This window comes from Anoplolepis gracilipes, chromosome 1 (genome assembly GCF_047496725.1).
Source record: "Anoplolepis gracilipes chromosome 1, ASM4749672v1, whole genome shotgun sequence".
In the NCBI taxonomy this organism is placed as follows: Eukaryota; Metazoa; Arthropoda; class Insecta; order Hymenoptera; family Formicidae; genus Anoplolepis; species Anoplolepis gracilipes.
Window position 1 is genome coordinate 668026 of NC_132970.1, and position 24470 is coordinate 692495.

General features: G+C 36.4%; 2 protein-coding genes across 5 annotated transcripts in view; one reads left to right on the forward strand and one right to left on the reverse strand.

Annotated features, from left to right (window-relative positions):
- The window catches only part of LOC140672971 (neurotrimin), a 380463-nt gene that overhangs the window by 256927 nt on the left and 99066 nt on the right, over window positions 1-24470 (forward strand). For all 4 annotated transcript variants that reach the window (XM_072905510.1, XM_072905503.1, XM_072905519.1 and 1 more), the window contains exon 4: window positions 14603-14825. In XM_072905510.1, coding sequence (XP_072761611.1) covers window positions 14603-14825 — 223 coding nt within the window. The remainder of the gene's footprint in view (window positions 1-14602; window positions 14826-24470) is intronic.
- The window catches only part of LOC140673003 (uncharacterized), a 309159-nt gene that overhangs the window by 149229 nt on the left and 135460 nt on the right, over window positions 1-24470 (reverse strand). The window lies entirely within an intron of this gene.

Here is a 24470-nt window from a genome sequence, read left to right on the forward strand (position 1 = left end):
CGTATGTATGTATATTTTACGTCAACCGTATATAGAAATGTATAAAATTGCGAAATGTAATATTACCGCGAAATGCAATATTATGGCGAAATGTAAAATATGATAATTAACTCGTAAGCGAATGGAATAGAAATGTGTCAAGAACTGAATTGCCGCGGAACTTTGTGAAATTAAACATATAATTCAATTCAATTATATTTTAGGTACATTGCGTTATTTTATAATAGCCTACGTGTGTCTTTGTGCACGAGAACAGCTGTATACGAGTACACCGCACCGGGAAGCGTTACCGCAAGCTTGTCTCGTTAAAAAGTCTAATTTGCCTTACTTGTAACGTCGCGCCAAACTTTTCCGCGGCTTTGCATCTGCTCGTTGTACTTTTACGCTCCATCTCTCTCTTTCTTTCCTTTTGCTTTGTCGTCTACTCAAATTGCTCTCCTCGTTTCGGTAACGTCTTTACTTTTAAATGTTTGTCGTCGACTTACCACACACACACACACACACATATATGTATATGTCATATACGTACGTATATAAAGTACGAGTCTAACGGAACATGGAATAATAGCGGAAATATATCCGTAAAGGTTGAAGGTTCCCGAAAACGTTCACGGATGAAATTTTGTGAAATACTTTTCGATGTCAGCGAACCCAAATAGCGAACCTGAATAGCGAACTTTTCTAACTCTCTCTTTCTCCCTTCTGTCTGTCTGTCTCTCTCTCTCTCTCTCTCTCTCTCTCTCTCTCTCTCTCTCTCTCTCTCTCTCTCTCTCTCTCTTTCTCTCTCTCTCTCTCTCTTTCTCTCTCTCTGTCTGCAGCAACTATAAAATCTTAAAGATACCTTCCATTCGCGAAATAACATCCAATTTCTTGTGGACAATCCAGAAGCTATCTTGGCTGAAAACAGCTGAACGCACGGGCCAATTTTCAAAAGCCACTATATGCTTTGTTCTTTTTAAATGATTTTATGATAATACAAGCGAGAAAATGCAATTCAACCAAAAGTTTGTTGGTGCATTTATTTGGTTTTATATTTTATTTTGTATTAATTTTGTTATTGTTATGATAATTTCTATAATTTAAAAAAAATACATATACATATATGGAAAAAGCAGTATTACATTATGTTACAATATTGTTCAAACTATTTTTAGAAAACTTTTAAAATTGGATGGAAACCTCGTGGTTTTTATAATAAACGGCGAAAGAAGATTGTGCAATAATAAAAACACGAAAAATTTAGAATTGATAAAGAATAACGCAGTCAAGCACTTGCTATTTCTGGCTCGAATCATTTTCAATGAATTTTCACTTCTTTCATTCGCGCGTACTTTTCGTATCTGATCTTCAATTTTCTCAACAATTCAGCAATTTTTCCGTTTCTCTATTTGTACGTTTTTTCAAGGAAATTCATTAAATTTCGATATTAGAAGAGACGGCTCGCAGAAGAAAATAGTGGTGCAGGTAAACGCATAAAGGATACACTTTTCATTTTCCGCAGTCGGATCCGATAACTAACTGTAAGATGGATATACTTGGTTAGTGCACCCATTCTTCTTTCCTTCTCCATGGATTAAGTCTCTGATTCTCCTCGTAACATTTAACGATACCGTTTAATTTTTAATTTGTTCAATTTAATATTTTTCTTTTGAATCTTCAAATCTCTATTATTCTAAAGCATCCAGTGGGGCGCAGACTCTGACATATTTCGGAACAATGCGGGAAGTACACTGTGAATCTGTGTTGAAAATCATGAATGCACACTAGGCGAAAAAATCTGAAAGAGCTCTTGCTGAGAGAACACAATGCACCACGAGCATCTAACCCGAAATCTGACCCTCAGATTTCGGGTTAGTACGCGGGCCGCCACGTAAGCGCAGATAAATCGATGGTGGCAACCGACTCTGAAGATTTTTCGTATTTACTCCGCACACCAAGAGAGAGAAAGAGAGAGAGAGAGAGAGAGAGAGAGGAAGAGGAAACAATGAAAGACTCGTAGAAAAAAAAACAATGTTAAAAATCTTTTAAAATTCATAAAGTACATTAATAATAATAGAAAAAATTATTAGACACAAAATCTGGAAAAAATTATTAAGAAGTCTGAAATTTGTACCGCGCTCATTAATTTAGAAGATAACGCGACATAATAAATTATAAAAAACACAGTTTTTTAAACAAGTAGTTTTTAAAGCTTACATCATTTTACTGAACAAATAGATTTTTTATTTCACAATTTCGAAAAAATAAATATTTAAAATTTTTTTGAGATTTTAATGGAAACAGCATTATTTTCATTTTTAGGAATAAAAAAATTAGAGAAAATTCTTTTGATTTATCTTAAATTACATTGAATTACATTTTTATATATTAAGAATATCTTTTTTTTTTCTATATGATTTTTTACAATTTGTGATATACTACATTAATAAAAAAGTCAACATCGAATTCTACCTTTATACATTTTTATTGCTTTTTTAAAAGATTGTTTAACTACTGTATTTTTTCCAAGCTCTTACAGGTTTCTATTTATTTTTTCTATTATTATTAATGTCTTTTCTTTGAATTTCAAAAGGTTTCTTTTATTTTTCTTGAGAACGAAAAATCGCTCTTTTTAACATTGTCCTTTGAGTTTGTCCCTAGGGTACATATAGCGAAAAGCGAAGAGCTCCTTCTTCGCGAGACGCCGTAAAGGACTGTAGTGAGAACACTGTAACCACCGAAGACAAATGGTTAACCGATAACACACGGTAGACAAACTAGTGCGCGACACGCAACCCGCCTCCCTCGAGTCGCTAACGTTTCTTCTCCTCTCCTTTACTCGCGGGAACATGGTGCGATTTTCCCAAACGGTGACGCGCATTCACCACATTAACTCCTTGACCTAAGAGATTCCGAGACAGGAGCAGTCGATTAAGAATTCAGGCTTCGTCGGATATTGTTATTATTTTAGCCAAATAATTTTATATTAGTCAAGTAATATTCCCTCGGCTAAAATATTTAAATTATTTTTAAGAATTTCTTTCACTTTCAACGATATTCTGCCATTCTGACATTTGCTTGTATTAGCACATTTCTGCCAGTTTAACTGTAAAGTACAGACGCGCGCACGTGTATGCGCGCTTATTCGCGAGCTCGTTTCGTGCGGGCACATTGTTGTGCGTCGAAAGTCGTTTTTACGTTGGAATAAAAGTAATCTCCGGAGAGTCGACATGAAGGCGCGGCTACGGGCGCTTTTGCTTTGGCGACACTTTGGACAGTGAAACTTGTCGCAATAATACAACTTTCTATGTGCGCGAGTTAGGGTTTTCTTTTCGCAGGGAATTTCACAAAAGGGGGTGAAACAAATAAAGAAGTGCCCGTATCGATCGTGTGTTCTCTCAAAACGTGGATAATTGAAGGACTTTTTCGAAAACAACGCGTCTTATTGTCATTTCTATATTAGGTTTTACATATATTTTTTTATATATACGTCAATGGTTTTTTATTAAAATTGATCGAGTAATGCTATTTACTTGACGGCACATCAAACAAAATGATGGCATAAAGTAATATTTAAATTCGAGTTAAATTACTTTTTTAGCAAAACTTACTGTATAACAAGTTTCTTATTATATTATGTAAAAGATTATCATTATTAACTTATACAAGTCAATTTGTATTTGAATCATATTGTTGCAATTTTTGTACGATGTTAATGGCACATTTAATTATTACGCGCTTAATCGCGACTTTGAATTAATCGATCAAATGCAGGGCAGAACATGCCCTTTGACCTTTTGCATCCGCAATGCATACCGCATTCGCAAATGGGATCAAATTAACCCCGTCTATCCTACTACGGGATGTAAAAGCGCGATGACTTGGGAACTGTCGGCCATCAAGCATTTATACGTTCCACCGAACGTGCTCCACTTCAGAACGATAATTGCTAATTGAACTTGTCGCGCATAATTAAGTATTCAAGTATTCGCATGGAACCTTCTCGCAGAATGATTATGTATGCCGAAATTCTGTACCGATTTTCTGCTCGCGTTTATGACGTAAATTTCCGTAAAGTTTCGTCAATGCTCCATCAACTGTTTCCTTTCTTAAGGGGTCATACTCAATCAGAAAGCCGAGAAAAACGTGATTTTTAGGGATTTTCTTCTCGAAAACTGTAAAACTTAAAAAAAAATTTATATTTGACGAGAATATGTTTTTAGAAATTTCACATAATTTTTTTTATTAAAAAATAATAAATAAAAACGATATAACAATTCTTTCGGAGGTTTTTTTGAAAAACTTGATTTACGGTGACCACTGCTGCTCGGATCTGGATCATCCGAAATAAAAAATTTCCAAACATTTATTTAATATATTAAATTATCTAATCTTTAAATGAACAGTTTTTTGAACTATTGATTTGAAACAAAATGGCGGACGTCTAAAGTTGGATTTCTGAATTTCCATGAAAAAAATCGCTCATTTTTTCGTCAATTCAAAAAAAAACTATACCTCGGAAAAAATCCTCCATTGAACGACTAGTTTTTTTATATCTAAAATAAGCCTGTAAAGTTTGTAATAAATTTATGCAATAATTTTCGAGCTATCTTGGGCACCGATTTTAAAAATGCAGTTTTGAAAAAAACACGTTTAAAGTTTCAAAACAGGTTTACACGTAAATAAAATATTCATTTTTTAACTTACATAGAATCATTTCAGGCCTGTAGAATAAATAAAAATTTTCGGGAGAAGTTGTAGCCTTTAAAACATCAATTTGATGCTGCCAACGAAGCATTCTTTTCTGCGTACAGTTGCTACATTGTATTTGCTTCTAACAATCGAGCCAGAAGCATACTTTGAATGCTTGTAACTCCGTCATTTTTATTCGGATTAATTTGAAAAAGTTACAGGGAATATTCTCCAGATGTTATATTGTACATACAGAAAATGTCAAAATCCAAAAATCGATTTTTCCAAAATTTCTGACTGATTTCATGACCCTTTAATTAATTTTAATTACTTTTTACGTACTTCAAACATGTTTATGACTTTTTTGGAAACTCTCTTAACGAGTCAAGAGAAACGGGTCAATTTAATATTCGTTCCTAAAATATTCCACGATCTGGAACAAGTTGTATAATGAATTGATACTCATCAAATCTATTCGTGGATCTTGGGAAAATCGAGGGAAAACCAGCTTCCCTCTCGTTACACGTTTGAATTCGTTGCATCAGTTGGTCAGAGAAGAACGGTAAAAACTCTGATGTTCGGGGCGTGATAATTAACAGCACCGCTTTAATTAAGTATCGACGGCGGTAATGCTCGCAGGGCGGTGTCGATTTGCGTGTCGATATAGTGTGATACATCGTCGAGTCGATATACAATATACCGGAAGCGAACGCTGGAACACGCGGAACATTATCAGTGCCTCTCGCGACTGATAAGCTACGAGCGGTTTCCAGTTGGACGCTTTAGAATTTATCGAATGGAACGTGTCGATTCAGCAATATCACGATGAAGAGGGCGGTAGAAACTAGGCGGCAGGGAGCATAAAAGACATGTAGTGCGTTCGAGGAAACGCTATTAGCGCTAAGAGTGTCGTTTTATCTCTGTTACGTACTGAAAGTTGAACAAGGACAAAGCACACGCTAATATCGCCTCTCGAACGCATCCATGATCATTGGTTCTTCTCGACGTGCGTGCATCAAGTTTTATATAAAAAACTTGCCTTGCGTGTCTGTCTTCGCAAATTACAGGCAAACTCACCAAGATTCGCGAAAGTCGCTTAAACGCAAATGTGCGCGCATTATCGTTTTATATAAAAAGTACCGTGATTTTTCATACGTCTCCAGCTGCTCTCTCTCTCTCTCTCTCTCTCTCTTTCTCTCTCTCTCTCTCTCTGGTACAAATATGGTTCTGCTGACGGTTGACGAGAATCGTGCGTGCTTGGCGACCATTTCAATTCCCCGACTAATTCCCTTCGCTTTGTTTCACGAATATTGTCTTTTTTGATATATATTGTGGATTTTAATGACGATCGACACCGAGTTTATCGCATTTAGAGGAATATTTGATGTCGCGCCGCGGTATTAACGCAAACGATGAGAAATACCGAATGATTGTAGTTTTCAGAGAAGGGGAATAAATAATCGATGTGCTGCCACTTCGATGATATCCATTAAATGACATTGAATTCGTTGCCACCGCTATCGATATATAAACGTTTAATTTTTCCATGGCGACGTTTAAGTGCCTATAAAAGATGAAACTCCTCAGTAATATGCTATATTCCCGCATTGCATTTTTTGTAATTTGTCGGCGGCCGAAGTTTTCATATTTTACATTATTTTGCACGCAGACATTTTATTTTCGCATTGGAAAGAGAGAGTTGCAATTTTCACAAATAAAATGTGTACATAGTTTTGGTCGAACCCGCGATAATAATTATTATAGATACTGAGTAGAAATTAAATATCACATACAATAATTGCGTCTACACTCTCTCGGGTTAGTTACGTTACAATTATATATAATATCCGCCAATGAAAACTTTCCATCCCGCTTATTCTGTAACCAATTGATTTGTTAAAAATGCCGTTTTACGTCAATATTGTTTTCAAGGGAACTGTATGATTGTGATAAATTTAACCATATTATTTTATTCCCTTAATTGAGATAAATACCCTCCTAAAAATCTTAAGTAGCAAAGGGGTCAAGTCACTTAAATTAAAAAAATAGAGACTATTATGAAGAGAACCAAAATGCCTTTAAAATTATAAATTATTGGATTCCTACTGTTATTTAAGATTTTTTGGAGGTAGCTATTCCAATTAAAGGGATGAAGTATAATGTGATTAAATTTATCACACTCATTCAGCCCCCTTAAAAACAATATTGACGTGTACCAGCACTTTTGACAAAAATCAATTTGTTACAGAATAAGCGGGATGGAAAGTTTTCGTTGACGGACCCTGTATAGTTTATTTCTATAGAGATAACTAGATAGATTGATAGATAGATAGATAGATAGATAGATAGAGAGAGAGAGAGAGAGAGAGAGAGAGAGAGAGAGAGAGAGAGAGAGAGAGAGAGAGAGAGAGAGAGAGACCTTATCGCAAATATGACTTTACTTTATTAAGCTTTAATTTTCTTTCTTCTCCTTCCCTTCGAATTCATCACAAAATACGCGTTATATACGTAAAACAGAAAAGAAAGAGAAGAAGGAAAAAAAAGAGGGATGAGATAGTGTTCGGCGATACCGAATTTGTTTCGTGCGATTAAACGCCACGTAATCCGCACGCCTGAAATGCAATTTGGCGGTCAGGCTAATTATCAAAGTGCCGCTAACGAGCAATGAATTATATCTACGTATTTAGCGATTCGTAATCCGACGCGCGGTCGCGGTACTTTTGTCGCGACCCGGGTGGTGATGAAAAGCCCGTCCGATTTCCAATTTTATTGTGTGCACGCGCCGGAGAATTTCGCTGACAATTCGCCCCCGTAAGCATTTCTACCGGCGTTTATTCGACTGTGATAGCAACGAAATTAACGTAACCTCGTTCGCCCAGGTCAGTTTGTAGAATATATATATATATATATATATATATATATGTACAGGTTAGGGTGAGGAAAAATTCGTATACATATATATGAATGTGAATATTTTGAAATGCGTGTCGATATGAAAAAGGAGAGTCAATGATTTTTCTCAAATTCTTCACTTAATTGACAATTGTCTTTCGAACGTAGATGAATTTAGTGTGATTACTTGCGTGTTATTCTTCCCTAAATGATACATATAAGAATAGATAATAGGAATAGATGAGAATAGATTAACATTTAGTTTATAGCAATTAACAATGCAGAGACAACTGACGTCAACTGCAGTTAATCGATCGGTCGTTTAATCCTGAAAACTCAATTAAGAGCGATGTTAAGCGGACCGGGATATCACTATGGCGAACGAGGGCTTCGCAAGAAAATCTATCGATTAGTAGACGAAAGGGAGTAAGGTGAAACCTTACCTCTTCCTTGTCGTCAAGAGGCAAACGAGGAAGAGAAGCGTCTTCACGAGAAACCTGATGGCGCCTTGAAAGTGATTCGACACGTGAACTATCGAGATATCGGAAATCCGTTACGCTCTCTCAGAGATCATTAATTGCCGGTAGTTAGGCAGCTTAACTATCGTACGAATCTCTTTTGCGACTTGGAAAGTCTCAGGATATTTTGGGACACTTGAGCGTAAAACAAGGCGACTGATCTTATTTCAGGACGATCTTATTCCCGAGAAGAAACGTCTTTCCAGACATATAATACTCGCAACAGAGAGTCATCATCGCAATATATAGAATTTGTTTGAATAATTCCTGCTCTTAATTGCGTTGACATGTGAAACTATAAGCGTATATTAAACGTTTGGGACATGCGACTTGTATTAACACAAATTTCCCAATTGTGTAATTGTTTTTACTCCGAGCTGAGAAGATTCCAATCAATATTTGCTTTCTCGCCTACATTTTTGTCGTGTACGAAATATTTAGAATTCCCATATGGTTTTACGATAACATTTTATAGTTTAACGTATATATCATGAAAGAAATTTTTGTACAATTAATTTTTGAACTCTGACTCCCCTTTAATCTTTTATTTAAAAAAAAAATTAATTTCCCTTATCGATCACCATTTCATTTGCCGATTACTTTTTCTCGATGAACCAATCTTTTCCGTTAAAAGAACGGAGCGTTGAATTCACGTAACGTTAATCGTGCGCGATCATGAAAATCGCACGAATGATGAAAAATGCGGGAGTACACAGGAGAGGAAAGGGGAAGGGGGGGGGGGGAAAGTAACGCGAACCACGCGCGACATGGTAATCCTCGTGAGAGGCTTATCGGACTGGACACAGCGTGTATATCGTCGCGTTCGTTTATATGTTACGTATGGGACGCGCGATGCAACATCCGGTACGCGCTAAAACAACGCTCTCTTCCTGTCCCAGCCGAGCGCAACAACGGCAATTAGCGCCGACGATATGCGCGTAAACTGGCGAAAAAATATATAGGGGGGACGCACTAATATATGCACGCATTTCTGTCCGGGCTACCCGTAATGCCCGCATGTTAAAAGCGTCTGTTTTTTTCTGCGTGATTATCGTATCTCGTCGCGTTTCAACGAGTATTTTCTCTGCGAAATTGATTCACGTTTCTTTCGAAATATCTAATCGCTCCACAATTTGACGATATTAATACGCGGTAAAAAATTTTGTGTTAAATTTAACACATTTCTCGTGTCCAAATTTATCCACTCTAATTTTAATGTTAACTTAACAGAAGGCAAATATGTAAACAAATAACACAAATATTATGTAAAAAATTAACACAAAAATGTGAATTAGTGTAAGATTTACTTTACTTGTTAATTGTGTTGTTTTAACTCTTAGAAGCGGTGAATATTAACTCAATGCAAAAAAGTTAAAATAATATAACGACAGTATGTTATATTAACATAAGAGTATGTTAAAAATTTTTAACACAAAAATTTCTACACAAGAAAATTTCAATAAAAATACAAAATGTTTTTTACCGTATATATGTTACTTATTTATATCGTTTAAATTTTTAAAGTCACTCTTTACACGGGTAATTTTATATTGATTGATATTAATGTTATTGTTAGATGTGTCTTTTTAGACTGAAAAATATTAATAATTAGAAAGCAATTTCTAGAAATATACACAGTAAAAAATTGTGCGTCCATATGTTAAAATTTTCTTGTGTTACCACGTTTTGATTATTCAATGTAAAATTAACATATAATTATATTAAATTATTTAATTATTTTATTAAATATAAATATATAATAGTTATAATTATTTTTATAACATTTTAAATGTGTTACATTTATGTCAACTTTATAACTTAACTCTTTCTGTATGTCTCTTAGAAATGGAATATTATTTTGGATGCTTTTAACACATCATTAACATCATTTCAAACAATCAGCATGTTTCAAAATCAGTTTAACATTTTAATAAAAGTTAAAATAAATCTTCGAGTAATGAACTTTAAAATTTTCTATAAACATTTGTTACACAAGTAATTGTATGTTACTTTACATCACACTAAAGTCACAATAACAAAAATAAATGTAAAGTTTTGTGTCAGTTACTTAATATTTCTAATTTATCAATAAGTAACATACAATAAATGAGTTATTTTAAAATTAAAGAGTAGACTTTTTAGGACGTGTAAAAATAGTTAAAATTAACATTTTATTTTTTACTATGTAGATTATTAAAAGATAATATAAGAAAAGAGAAAGTAAAAAAAAACAAGCGACGAAGATCGTTTAAAAGCGAGCAATAAGCACGTTCTACCTTTCCGTAATTGCTCGTAACGTGATAGGACAATAAGATCTTTGGAACACTTCTGCCTAAGGTACGGTGGAAATGTCCTACAAAAGTAGAAAAGGGCGTGAAGTCGTCGAGAGGCAAAAATAGCCTCGTGGACGGTTCGATCGGACGGCATGAATGTAGATTGTCGGGATGAAATTGCGTGGGTACGGGCACATAATCCCGTGGGATAGATAGACTATTCGTTCCCATTGATCCTCAGGATGATTGTCTCAAGATAAACCTGCTGAAAATCAACGACGAACTGTGTCACCCGCGCGTGAATAACATTACGTCGCGAAATCCAATAAAATACTTTAATCCAGTATTTCTCTAACTTGTATAAATAAGTCACGTTTGATAGAAAAGTAATTTTTCTGACTGATATATTTAAAATGATCATTAATTTAACAGATTATATTTTAAGACGTAATATTTCGAGAGGAGCAAAAAATATTTGACAAATCTTGATCTTGAATTGTTAAAGAAGTGAGAGAAAGAGAGAAAGAGAAAGGAAAGAATTGGAGAAATATATTAAAATTACTGAAATATATCGAAGATAAAAAAGGGAGAAATGATAAACGGCCAATATAATCGTGAATCAGACTTGTTATATCGATTCATATTGAATCTTACTATTTTTTTAACTGCTTAATGTGTTTGTAATATTATCTATTGGATAATAATTGGTTTAATTAAGCTTCCGTATCATGTGAAATAAAACATATAAAAAAAATATATCTTTTGTATCGTATTTTGCATCGTAAATTGTCAGTTTTTAATCGTTAAATCTCGTTTCCTCATTCTCAAATTAGACAATCGAATAACGCGGCAATTATATTCGCCACATGATTTATGAAGGCAATCTCCCTGATTCTACTTGGAATAATGCATAATTTCGAATGTCTCGTGTCAGTGTACAATTTATTTTTCGATCAATTTTGTTTTAACAAATTCATTTTCAATTCAATACTTTGTTGACGCGATCTGCCAGAATAACGAGAATTTTATCGAAGCGAACAATGACAAGTGTAAAGATAAAAACAAATGCCTATTTTTTTTTATTTTAGATAATTTATCGAAAATAAATCACTTTTAACTACCAGACGTGCGCAATATTATTTAGAACACCATTATTATTCTTCTGTTTTAATAATTTTTAATTTATTATTTTGTTTTTATTATTGAAAATATATTTTTTAACAATTAAGAATTGTCTATTTGTTTAAATAATTAATAAAAAATTTTACATGATATTAAGGAAATATTCTATTTTTCAAAACTAGCTGGATTCTTACAATTAGGAGTTTTTTTTAACTCATAATTAGTCGATTTCTTCTCGACATATTTATCTAAAATTTCTCCATTGGCATAAACATTTTAATATAAACTAATAAATATGTTGTGTAAATATCGTTTATTAATGAAAGCAATTATTAGAATCGGAAACTTCTTGAAGGAATCAATTTAGCATTAATAATCGAATTCGCTGTATCGGGAGTCATGTTGTACCGGGGGCCTTATGTGAATAACGATTTGTATTTCTGTTATTTAAGTAGAGCATACCATGGTGAGTCGAACGCGTTCTCTGATTTCTCGAATGCGTAGCAACGTGCTTCATGATGAAATACAGAGAGAGAAAGAGAGAGTAATTTACTTTCCGCCTTTTCGTGTTACGAGATCTCATCCTGCCTAGCGCAAAATTGGGTTAGAATCTTCTTACGCGAGATTTGTTTACGTCGGATAATTGATCGGTAATTCGATCAACCCCATTACGGAGTAAAGCTCATCAAAAATTTTCCGTCGTTGGAAACTCGTACGCGATATTTGATTCGCCAAGGACGACGCGCTAACATGCTAATCTCGCTCGACGTCGATTCCAATAACTCAAACGTCGAGTAACGTAACATTGCGACGAAACACGCGTCGGTAGATTGATCGATTCTTCATCATATGTGGCTGTTCATTCCGCCAAATAATGTCATTTATTTATGACAAAGCAACCTACGCGAGTTAATTGACACACTACCGCTTTATTGCTCGAAAAGAATGACATTAATATTTTATCGCTGTATTAGAATGTGTTTACGCGATATTGGTTTTTTGAACAATCACATTTTCTTCGATCATTTTAATTTCGTTTTGATTATATATGTATTAGAAAAAGCCTCGCATACAAAATGGAAAATTTATATTAAATCGTACATTATCCCGCTCGATACATAACGTTCTGTCATTCTCAGCGGATTTTTATCAGAAAGCAGAATATAAATCCATGTCCATCTCTATCTATCTGCATTTGGCGAGTTTCGGTGAGAAAGGGAATTCACATAAATCGCACGGCGACAGCAGAACCGGTATGCAAAAGCTAGCTAGCTATGCGGTTCTCTATGTCGGAAGCCAGGATACGCGGCTCCGGAGTCGACGGTGTTTGACCTCCGTCGTCCTGAATCTACTACGGTCTATATAGACATCGCCGGGGGCAGGACCTTCTAGTTCTACGGTAGCGCAACTATGGCATTTCACGTTGCTCACATATCGTTAAATTAACGAAAAACATAACCGGTGCGCGACACGCGTAACACGCGAAAACAGAAACGAGACGAGCAAGAAGACTCTTGTTCGACCAAACTCAGACCTATCCACTTACTTTGGACTTGAAGCCCTTCATCGTCAAGAGGACCCCCCCCCCCTGCCCTCCGTCTCTTCCTGTTAGGAAAGCGTCCTTATCTAGCTAAGGCCCTGCCTCGTCCGCCCCTTATCTGTTCGGGATATCGCTGCAAGTTTCTTGAACAACGGGACATCTTCGGGTCGCCGAAACTTCCGCGGCAACTCGTATTCGTCCGGCAGGATTCGCCGACCGCGTCCGGGTCTGCTTTTGGAAACTACGAAGTGAGTTGGATAAGGATCCAGAGAGGCGAATCCCGGAGAGGAGAAACGGATGGCGGATAGTGGTGGGATAAGGTATACCGACTCCCCCGAGATTTCCGGGCGGTGGCGTTCTTAATGAAAGACGGGAATTGAAGCGGGCGTTAAAATTTAAGGACGGATAAGTGCTACTACATCGTGATCTCGTGCATAATATTTGCATAATATTTAACGTGAATTTTTAAATTTGTTTAAAGTCGCCGTTAATCCCAATCTTATCGACACAAATTTACAACTAGAGCTTTCGATTAGATCGTGACACGTAATTTGATCGGCAACATTTGATGTGAAAAACGTCGCTTTTAAAACATCTTCCAGAGATCTTCTAGAGATATAATCTAAACTATACGTTATCCTTGCATGTGCACAGGTTCGTGTCTTTCGAGTATCGACCCCGCTCGAAAGGATACAAATATTTACACGTCGCTGCGCTTGGGTGTCCAATTATCGCGGTTCGAGGCGTTTTATCTCGCATGCCAACGATATGCAAAGCGACTCTATCAATTCTTCCGTACGAGGAAGAGGAAGAAACGCCAAAGTTGTATCTGATGCAGCGTCGTATATCTTACTGGCTTGCTCCGAATTTAGATCTTGTTTGTAATTTATTTTATTACACGTGCCATTGGAGAGAAATCACCATGTATCAGTCTACATGTACGAATCATTTCCTTTGCGCATGTATGGTATAAATGTGAAACAAAACATAACAATACTTCACATAACGAAGAAATTTGTATTTTCGCAGATTATTCGGTTTGTATTTATTTTGATTTTTCAAGAATGTTTCTATTAATTTAATTTTCATATAAAAACCTATGCGTTCACGATATTCGATTAATTTCATCTCGGTAACAGAACGTAGCGTGTTTTACGCGTTTTGATATTTTATACGCGAGAATTGCTTCAGACATATGAACGAAAAAAATCATTTACTTGTTCGCATCTCTATTACACACGCTTGTTAAAAAAAAAAAAAAAAAAAAAAAAAAAAACTTGCATCGGATGATAACGTGTCGGTGTCGAGATTTTCTGGTCTGGAATGTGATTAAAAGTCCTGACCGATATTTTGCTAATTACGGGCACGCCAGACACAAACGAGCTACTAATTACGTGTCCCGGCGTAATAATGAATAACCCTTAACTAGGCACAAAAGATTCCGAGTTCAAGAAGTTCAACCATCCTAGGAAATCATTCATGATTGCCACAGGTCACGGCGGTGCCTTTCTTTATCTCCTTTCCCTTCTTCATTTTTTTTTTTTCTTTTGCGTGCCCTAATTCTAAGCCCTCATTTTTCTTTGCAGATGACGCTACAAGTATCGTGGGTCCGGCACAGAGACGTCCATTTGCTCACAATTGGCCGTTACACGTACACGAACGACCAGCGATTTCGTGCGATCCACACCGCCCATTCGGACGACTGGACGCTCCAGATAAAATATCCGCAACATCGGGACAGCGGTATTTACGAGTGTCAGATCTCCACGACGCCCCACATGAGTCATCTAGTCCATTTAAATGTAATCGGTAAGTCATTGCTGCATTGTAACTCCACCATTCACCGAAATTGTCGATGGGAAAGTGAAATTGAAAACTTCACACAAAATTCTAAAAATTAAATGAGTCTAAAAACGCGCGCAAATTAAACGCAAAACTCTCTTTCCCGTATATTATAAAAATATATACATATCATCGATTATAAAATATCGCGATTGCATATGCCACGGAAATAGATTTAACTTCCTCTCGTGCGGATATCCCGCGGTTCCGATCAAATATTAGTGTGCGGGGAGCATGCGGGAATTTCACCTAATTAGGATGGTGTACGCAACAATTAGTTAATTCTAATCCGAATCTGCCCTAGTTACCGTAATAGTCGTCGCAATAGTAGTAGTAGTGTGGTAGCAGCGACTGCGCAAAATTTAAGCCGAGCTTAAATTCTGGCAGAGCGCCAATTGAACACCTGGGATTGGTTGATACCGATGTCGGGCTAAGCTCTACCCCGCGCAGATAGGGCTTTCCGCGAAATTATACCGAGCAAACTTAAATTCGATAACGACGCTCTTCAACTTTTTATCATCACCACAGTGATAGAAAAGAGAGAGACAGAGAGAGAGAGAGAGAGAGAGGGGGGGGGGGAGAAAGATATGACGTGGCAGTTGGCTCCTCGGAGTTTACGTAAGTTAATTCCCCGCCGATCGAATCGAACGCACGTACGGTCGGCGCGAACGTATATCATTCGCGATGCGGCAGCGCCCGATTTAATCACAACTCCCGTCCCTCTTACCCTCTTCTCCAGCGTACCCCCGAACGAGCGCGGAAAGAAGTTTGCCGACCGTATCGGATCGTTTAAGGAGCAAACTTTTGTACCACGCCATATCGCACGTACCGCGCGCGGCGGCGTCGGCGCCCGGCGTGCTATGAAAAACTTTCGCGATCGCTTAAACGTCAGTTTGGGAATTTATCTTACGTGGCAGAGAGAGAGAGAGAGAGAGAGAGAGAGAGAGAGAGAGAACGAATTGATTTAAATCGTCCCGTGGGCGACGCGTCGTCGCCACGTCTCTTCTCGTCGCGACGGACGCTCGTCGTCGCGGTAATGAATTTCCCCTTTAAACTTCCCCGAGAAGAGCTGTCCCTTTAAATTTCGCCTACATTAAGACGAAAGTGAAGAAGGGATCGAGGGAAGACTGCTTCTATTTCTCTCCTCTTCCACCGCTGAAGCCCGTTATGCTCCTCTCGAATGAGATCCCGGAGGAGGAATACGTCGAGGACGCGAAAAGGAACGAGGCGAGAGGATCGTTTATCATTCTTAGCCCTGACCCTCTTACGCAACGGTTGAACAAATGATCCTAAAGAGTAACGACTATACACACCTGCTTGCACTGAGGAGGATCGCGTTGATCGCGCCTCTTCTCAAGAAAAAGAGAGAAGGAGAACGTTGTACTTTTCTTCGTGCGGCGTAATTACTCATCATCTGAGAGAGAAGTGGCCGCGTTTACACAACAGATACAACATCTAGACTCTCGCGCCGATAAAATTTTCTTTCCTGCCATTCTTCCTTCTCGCTCTGCGCGTAATCGCCGTTCCGTTAACGAATATCGCTGTCGTTGATAAATAACATCAGCGCACCGCGCTCGCGTTCTCTCTTACGATTACAGTTAACACCACCATTCCGATTCTTCGCGTTATTCCTATCATCTAGTAGTACTATTATATAATAATACCAAATTATATATTGTATTACATATTATACAGGGTTTCCGATAAAGATGGAATCAACGTTCGTGAGCAAGTAGGGCGCATTAAACTGAACAGAAAAATTCTTTACCATATTGCGATTTTCGTAAAAATTATTGAGGAATTAATTAAAAAATATCGATTAATTCGCCAATATATTAGCGCTCTGCGAAACGAGACTGCTCGCTAGGAGCACAAGCGAGAAGAGATGGCCCACTGTTACACGGTTACTATGCGTACGACTAGCAACCGCGTGACAGCGGGCTGGTTTTTCCAGCCACGTGCTATAATACTCACACGAATTGGTCGATATTTTTTAATTAATTTCTCAATAATTATTGCGAAAATCACAAAATGGTAAAGGACTTTTTTTTATGTTCAGTTTAATGCGCTCTACCTGCTTACGAGCATTGATTCAATCTTTACCGGACACCTTGTATATGTATATACTACATATTATATTATACACTACTATATTATATAAATTATAATAGAGTATTATGTAGTACTACGTTATATATTCTCTTCTATATAGAATTAACGCGCAAAAGTGCGCGGAAACCATCGCGGAAATGCTCTTTTATCGAACCGATAACTATCTCGGGACTTTGCGAAGCGATAACCGATAAATTTCACGACTCACTTCAATAATCGGATCAATGAGCTTGTACGACAATCGTAAAGCAATTTGAAGGATTCTTATACATTTACGACAAATTTACGAAGTCTCATTGCGCTTTTTATTCTTAGCCAGAAAAATACATATACGAGAGTGCTGTTTAATTTTACTTCACGGTGGGAAGCGCAAACGCGAGTATTATCGTAAAACTAAATAATTACATCTATAAATTAATTAGCGTAGTATTTACTGCTATTATCTCTGTGTTGTACAATTGCAACAGATAAAAATCCTTTATTTAAGGGGTCATGCTCAGTCAGAAAGCCGGAAAAAACGTGATTTTTGGGAATTTTTTTCTCAAAAACTGTAAGATTTAAGAAAATGTTTTTACATTTGAAGAGAATATATTTTTATAAATTTCACATAATTTTTTTATTAAAAAATATTAATAAGTTATAAAGATATAACAATTCTTTGGCAGGGGTGCTCTTGAAAAACTTGTTTTACAGTGACCACTATTGCTCGGATTTGGATTATCCGAAATAAAAAATTCGCAAAGATTTATTTAATATATTAAATTATCTACTAGTCCTTGAACAAATAATTTTTCGAAATATTGATTAGGGACAAAATGGCGGACGTCTAAAGTTAAACTTTCGATTTTCGATGAAAAAATCGCTCGTTTTTCGTCAATTAAAAAAAAAACCTATATACATCGAAAAAAAATCCTTTGCTCAAGGACTAGTTAATTTTTTATATCTATATAAAATAAATCTGTAAAGTTTGAAATAAATTGATGCAGTAGTTTTCGAGCTATCTTGGTCACTGATTTTAAAAATGCGGTTTTGAGAAAAACACGTTTAAAGTTTCAAAACAAGTTTACACGCAAATAAAATATTCATTTTCTAACTTACATAAAATCATTTTAGGTCCGTATAATAAATTTTTGGAAAAAGTTGTAGCCTCTAAAACATCAATTTGATGCTGCACTATATACTTGCTCCTAACGATCGAGCACGGAGCATACTTTGAATGCTTGTAACTCCGTCAATTTTATTCGGATTAACTTGAAACTTACAAGGAATATTTTCCAGATGTTATATCGTATTTACAGAAAATGTCAAAACTCAAAAATTGATTTTTCCAAAATTTCTGACTGAACATAACCCTTTAAGGAAGGAAGTTTTGTATCATAAAATTACTATGAGAAGCTTCTATGTCTAAAGATCTTATTGTTAAGATACACAGATTGTCATTAACTAGATAGCAATTAAGCTCCGAGATTGCTGCCTACGCAAGAATTTCACGGCAAATACAACGCTATCTATATAAACTAATATCGACGCGCCGGAGAATAGATAGCGCGTAAGCTGATTACTAAGTCGAGAAGTTCGCGGGAGAGTATCGCCATTTAAATGAATACTGAACTTTCGCGCGGCACCAGAACCACATCCGCAAATATTTCCGTTTCCCGGGACATTCGGCGACAGCTTAAGCCGCGCCTGCTGTATTTACATTCACTTTACCGTCTCACCCGGCGGCTTTCGCGCCACGTCTTTCTCGGCGATTGTATTTGCTTGCTTGCTTGCTTGCTTGCTTGCTTTTCAGACGCGCGCTAACTTCCCGGCTGATAATAGTCGCCATTAACGTCTCTCCTCTCGCAGGCACGACTGACTAATTGATATTTTTAAACGCTTTGTATTTGAAAAATATGCTCTGTCATCGTGAATAGGCGGAGAATGCAAAACGTTACCTCTTTCATTTTACCTCCTCGCTTCCACCATTCGAGTTATACAGTCGCGTATCCGATGCGCACGACGGTGATGTAACGGGGTTTATTTTTCTAAGTCAAGACACAATAGATTCCGCGGTGCGATTTACGAGTCCCGCCGCTTACATTCTTTCAAGATTTCGTTTAACCATTGTAAATAAAATTGCTCGACGACTGCAGGTATTTTTCTTGTTAAAGCATCACGCGGCGGGGTGTCGGCCGCTTTCTCTTTTCCTCTCCTTCTTTCTTTTCTCTCTCTTTTTTTTTTTTTTTTTTTTTTTTTTTTTTTTACCAATTTTTCATTGAAAAATTGTTTTTCAAGCTCGCCCTGCAATCATAAAACGTCTTTATCATCGCGCTCGCCTGTACATCGCGTTATCCCTCTTCAAATAGCCCTTTATTTAAACCCGTCGAGCTAAAGTTTCGAAATGTCGATTTAATAAGTATCTATCTCGTTAATGTTCCCAATCAACCTTTAATAATCTTTCAAACTTTTTTTAATTTTTCTTATTTACGTTAACAATTTTTTATTATGATACACAGTTTTTTTTTTCACGTTTTTAATATATTATTTTCTCGACTTTTTTTCGGATAGAAATGCAAATATTTGTGAAATGATAAGAATGGTAGACGCACGATTTCCCGGCGTTTTTTGATAATGAAACTTTTCTCTAGAAATATCGTATCATTCTAAGATAAGTAAAATGTATCTAAGATACTACGCATATCTCCCAATCATGAGGACGTTGACGACCCGGCATCGCTTATTAACGCGTTAAGCTTGGATTTCATCGAGATAGACGTCGCGCGGTTGGATAGCATCGCCTCATATTTCACTCCAGCGCCTCCTCCGCGCGCCTATAAATGCTTTCTCTCCGGTAATGCCACTCGCAAATTTGCAATATCCATGCCTTCCTGTTACCCCTATTACACCAAGCCGCCGTCCTCTCCCTCCGTCACTCCATTTCTGCCTTTACGAGCGCGTAAAAGCTCGTAATGATACCCGTTGTGAACCGGCCATAAACCACTTTCGCGCAGACTGCCCGGAATACTTTACGACGGAACATGCGAGACTTCTCGCGGCAATTAATAATGAATAATCGCCGTCGAGATCATCGTCGCTTGTCTCAGAGGAAATTATACGAAAGATAATTTAAAAATATAAAACTATTTTCATCTCTCAAAAATGATTAAGATTAACAATAAGAAAATAATTGAGTTATAATACCGTGTATGAAAACGATGTTATAATTTAAATAATTTTAATCTGCTCATCAAAAAGAAAATCTCGTCAAATTTGACGTGGCGAAATTTTCATGCTCATCACGTGCGGTCTTGCAACGTTGAAAATTATATGGTATACTGTCGCGAGGTACGATCGCAATCTGAAAGTAATTTTTTCATTAGTCGCAAGTGCTTCTTATCGGGTATAATTTGAGATCTGGCAGAGCTATTCGCGGAGAAAAGTGTTGGATACTCACGGTAAAATGCACTTCGCTTTATCTTAAGTGGAACTTGAAAGAACCGAATAGTCTCTCTCTCTCTCTCTCTCTCCTCGCTTTAGTATTTCTGCCTTAACATTGATTAGGCGCATTCAAATCGAATGTCTTTCTTTTCTACCTTCCTTCGTCTCTTCGAGACTTGGAACTTGATGCGAAATAGTTGGCGAGAATGTAAGAAGATCATCGTACACGTTTAACGTCTCATGTTTCCATTCGCTTCTCGCTCGCATTGGATCAGAATTATTCGATCAGAATAGCTCGATCGATGATCGCGAGTAGTACAAGTTGTAAATACTTGTATTCAGGTGACGCAAGACAAAGCGTAACATCTACGAGCTGACGTGTTGCCTTCACCAGCGGGCATTCGCTCAACTTGTTCCGCCAGTTAGTTTCTCAACTACGATCGACTTATTTCACTTAAGGCGATACGGCAGATCTTATCCGCGGGTTCTATATTGTACACAATCTCGGTATTAGAATACACAGACTCGAAATTGGATCTCTCAATGTTACGAACGTTTCGCCTCTGTTCCATTAACTATATTTATTCTCGACATCCGTACTTCGTATTAATTTTTCTATCAAAAAATTTTAAAAATTGGAAAAAATTTAGAAAAGATAAATAATCAAATTTTCTACTTTGTGAAAAGAAATATAAAGGTCCCATTGTATTTATTAAATTAAAAAAAATATATATTTTTGTATATTATTATTTTTGATAATATTTTATTTAAATCCGAACCTAAGTTTATATATATATATATATATATATATATATATATATATATCTAATTCCATTAGATAGACTTTCGATTGCAGTGAACTCGATTCTGAATGTCGAAAAGGACAATATCGTTTGTATGACAGGAGATATTTCTATTGATTCGCGAAAACAAATTTTTTGCCAACAGCGTACGAAGCAAACGCGAAGAAATTGTTTTATTACTTATATTCTGAGATACATATTTTCCCGAATCTCTGTAAGCAAGAATGTTTCTGCCTGCGAACTTTAATAAATGACATTTGCAGATTTTATCATAACACTTATCGATCAAACGTTCATTATGAAAATTGCGTCGTACGAAATGAGTTTGCAAAAGCAAACGATTATTCCGCGACACTGTATTCGTTACGTATGCTGCTTTTATACAGACAACTTGTGTATGCTAATTATAATCTAACATAACTTCGCACTTCAAAGGAGATATCCAGTCAGAGATAATTACTCGAATATATATATAGGAGAAGAAATAGATAGATAGATAGGTAGATAGAGAGAGAGAGAGAGAGAGAGAGAGAGAGAGAGAGAGAGAAAGGGAGAGAGAGAGATCCCTAACCAAAGCCGCATATTTATGAACATTAAAGGTTTCTTTGAGTTTTGACAGCTTCCTGCTAGGAAGCTGTCAAATTTCCTAATTGTGTTATGAATATTCGGTAGAAATATAGCGTGAAATGTACGACAATCTAAAAGATTATACATTATGGAAATATATACTAGATTTGTTTGTTGGAATGCGATAAACGAAATATGATTAAAAATGTCGATTAATCTCTCAATTTAAAACAATACGCGATGGTTATATAATTCAGAGATTGACGATAAACTGATTTATCAATTCTGCACGTAGACATTGTTTGTTTTACATTTACTTATATGTATGTATAATAAGCTCGTTGCTTATTGTCAGACAAAAATGGATCCAATAATAATGGCCATAAAATATTATATAATATTATTATGATAAAATATATAATTAATGTAAATTATATTGCATATATGTTTTTTCAACAATATAAATATTATAAAATACAAATAACATGTTTGTAATAATAAGGATCAACTTTCAATTATTATGTTATTGTGAAATTAAAGTGATTGTAAACATGTTTTCGCATTAACGACTATTCATTATGTGGCAATTTCGTTAATTTTTCCTACATCTCTTTTATTATTCACTTTTAATGGAATATGTTTTATTCAAAATCGATGAAAATTCAATTATTATGTTATAGGGAATTAAAGTGAAATTATAAACATATATTCGCGCATTAACGACTATTCATTGTGTAATAATTTTATTAATTTCTCATATATCCTTTTATTATTCATTCTTTAATGGAATATTTTTCATACAAATTCGATAAAAATTTCAATCTTATTGAAAAGTAAATTTTACTTTATGATTATTCATCCCTACACCTATCCTTAAAAGATGAGGATTATCGAGATTGCATTCACCATATGGGAAAGATGATTGGCGAAGCGTCGGCACTCTAGAAATTGTAGGAATTCTTCTCGTAAGATCCTGCCGTAATCAAGTTACCCCCTTTCCCCTCCCTCTAGGGATGTTCGTAGGAACGTGGGAATATTTCGTAATAACGCGGATCCCTACCTCCCGGGTAAAGTCTGGCAGACGTCTACCGAACCGCTTCGAAAGTTTCGTATGAAAACAATCCGACAAGTCTCTACCGCTCTCTCGATGAAGATTAACCAACTTTTCTTCGGTTGATTTATCCCCTCGAACCTTCTATCGGCAACGAGAGGGGGGAGGGGGCATGTTTACCGTAGTTATGACGAAATTCTTTTCCACGCCGTGTAATTACCGTCACGTAATCGTTATCGAGTTTGCTCTCGCAAGAGTTCTCTCAGTTTGTTGTAAACTATGTACCTAGCACAGCGCGAAACTTTTATCTTTTCTTGTGTTTTAAAGAATGTAACATGGAACGAATATATATACGATAGAAAAGAACTATGCGATACTCGTGGAATTTTGAGTCTCTGAATGTCTAATTAAGATAATTAGTCCCTGCGAGACGGATTTAAGGGAATATTACAGTTTGATCGTTTGTTTTATTTTTTAATGTAATTTTTCAGAAATTTATTACGCGAAACAAAATTTTTTTCTAGGACGCATACTTTCCAGCCGTTGCAGTCATCTGAAAAAAAGCTTTGGAAAACCAAAGCTTATTTTAATGTTTATAAGCGTTTATGTCGCTATGGTTGGAAGTTCAAACTTTTTTTTATCTTAAAAATAACTATTTTTTTATCTAGTCAGAAACAATGAAAAAAAACTATTTTTTTTATCTAGCCAAAAACTATCAAAATTCAGCGAAGAGTGAGTTTTTTTATAGCGCCATCATTTTATCATTTTTTGAGAGGGTTTTTTGAGATATCAACCATACATACCATTGTTTATAAAAATTCTTACTTTAAAACATGTTCAAAGATGTATAAAAAACGCTACATATATATTAAGTTTATAAATTTTTATTTAATAAATTCCCGAAAATTGCGTTAAAAACGGCCGGTCAAACTATAATACAACTCTCTTCTCATGTGTATATTATTTGCGGTTTAAAAAAATCTGTACAGTTAAATTCCTAATCTAAAGATGCGCGCTCGTAATACGAAATCGAGTAAATCCAGGGAACCGATGTTCGATAATTCCTGGCAGTCTCTCGCTTCTGGTTTGCCCTGTCGACGACATTCGTGTGTCATCGCCGGCGGCTACGGGCGGTTCGATTAATGCATTTTTTTTTTTTTATTATTATTTTCCGCTATGGAAAACAAACGCCGTAACAAGAGCCGCACTAGCGAGGACTCAGCATTTCCATTGTTTTTAATTCAGCGATCGTAGCACGCGGGGGCCACCCACAATGCACGGTGCTCCCAGGCTCTGTGCACAGTTTGAAAATTTAATCCACCCGACCCTTTCGCCGCTTTTTGTTCAGACTTTCTCTCCTGCGCACGTTTTTTTCTTTTCTCTCTTTCTCTCTCTCCCCTTGAAGCCCCTACGTCGTTACCCTTCCCTTCCGAGTTTCGCTCTTCACAGACGGACATCCCGTGCGGTCCGTGCGATTTAATCCTCGCGAAGTAAATCCTGTGCCAGGCGCAGGCAGAAAGACAAAGGCATTCCATTAGTGCAGCAGCAAGCAGCTTATGCTATATGCGTAAATGAACGTGGGCGGCTAACGTGAGCAGCGCAAATGTAGAACATAATAAACAAAGCTCGTGCCTTTCGGCACATTTGCAATCAGTGTAC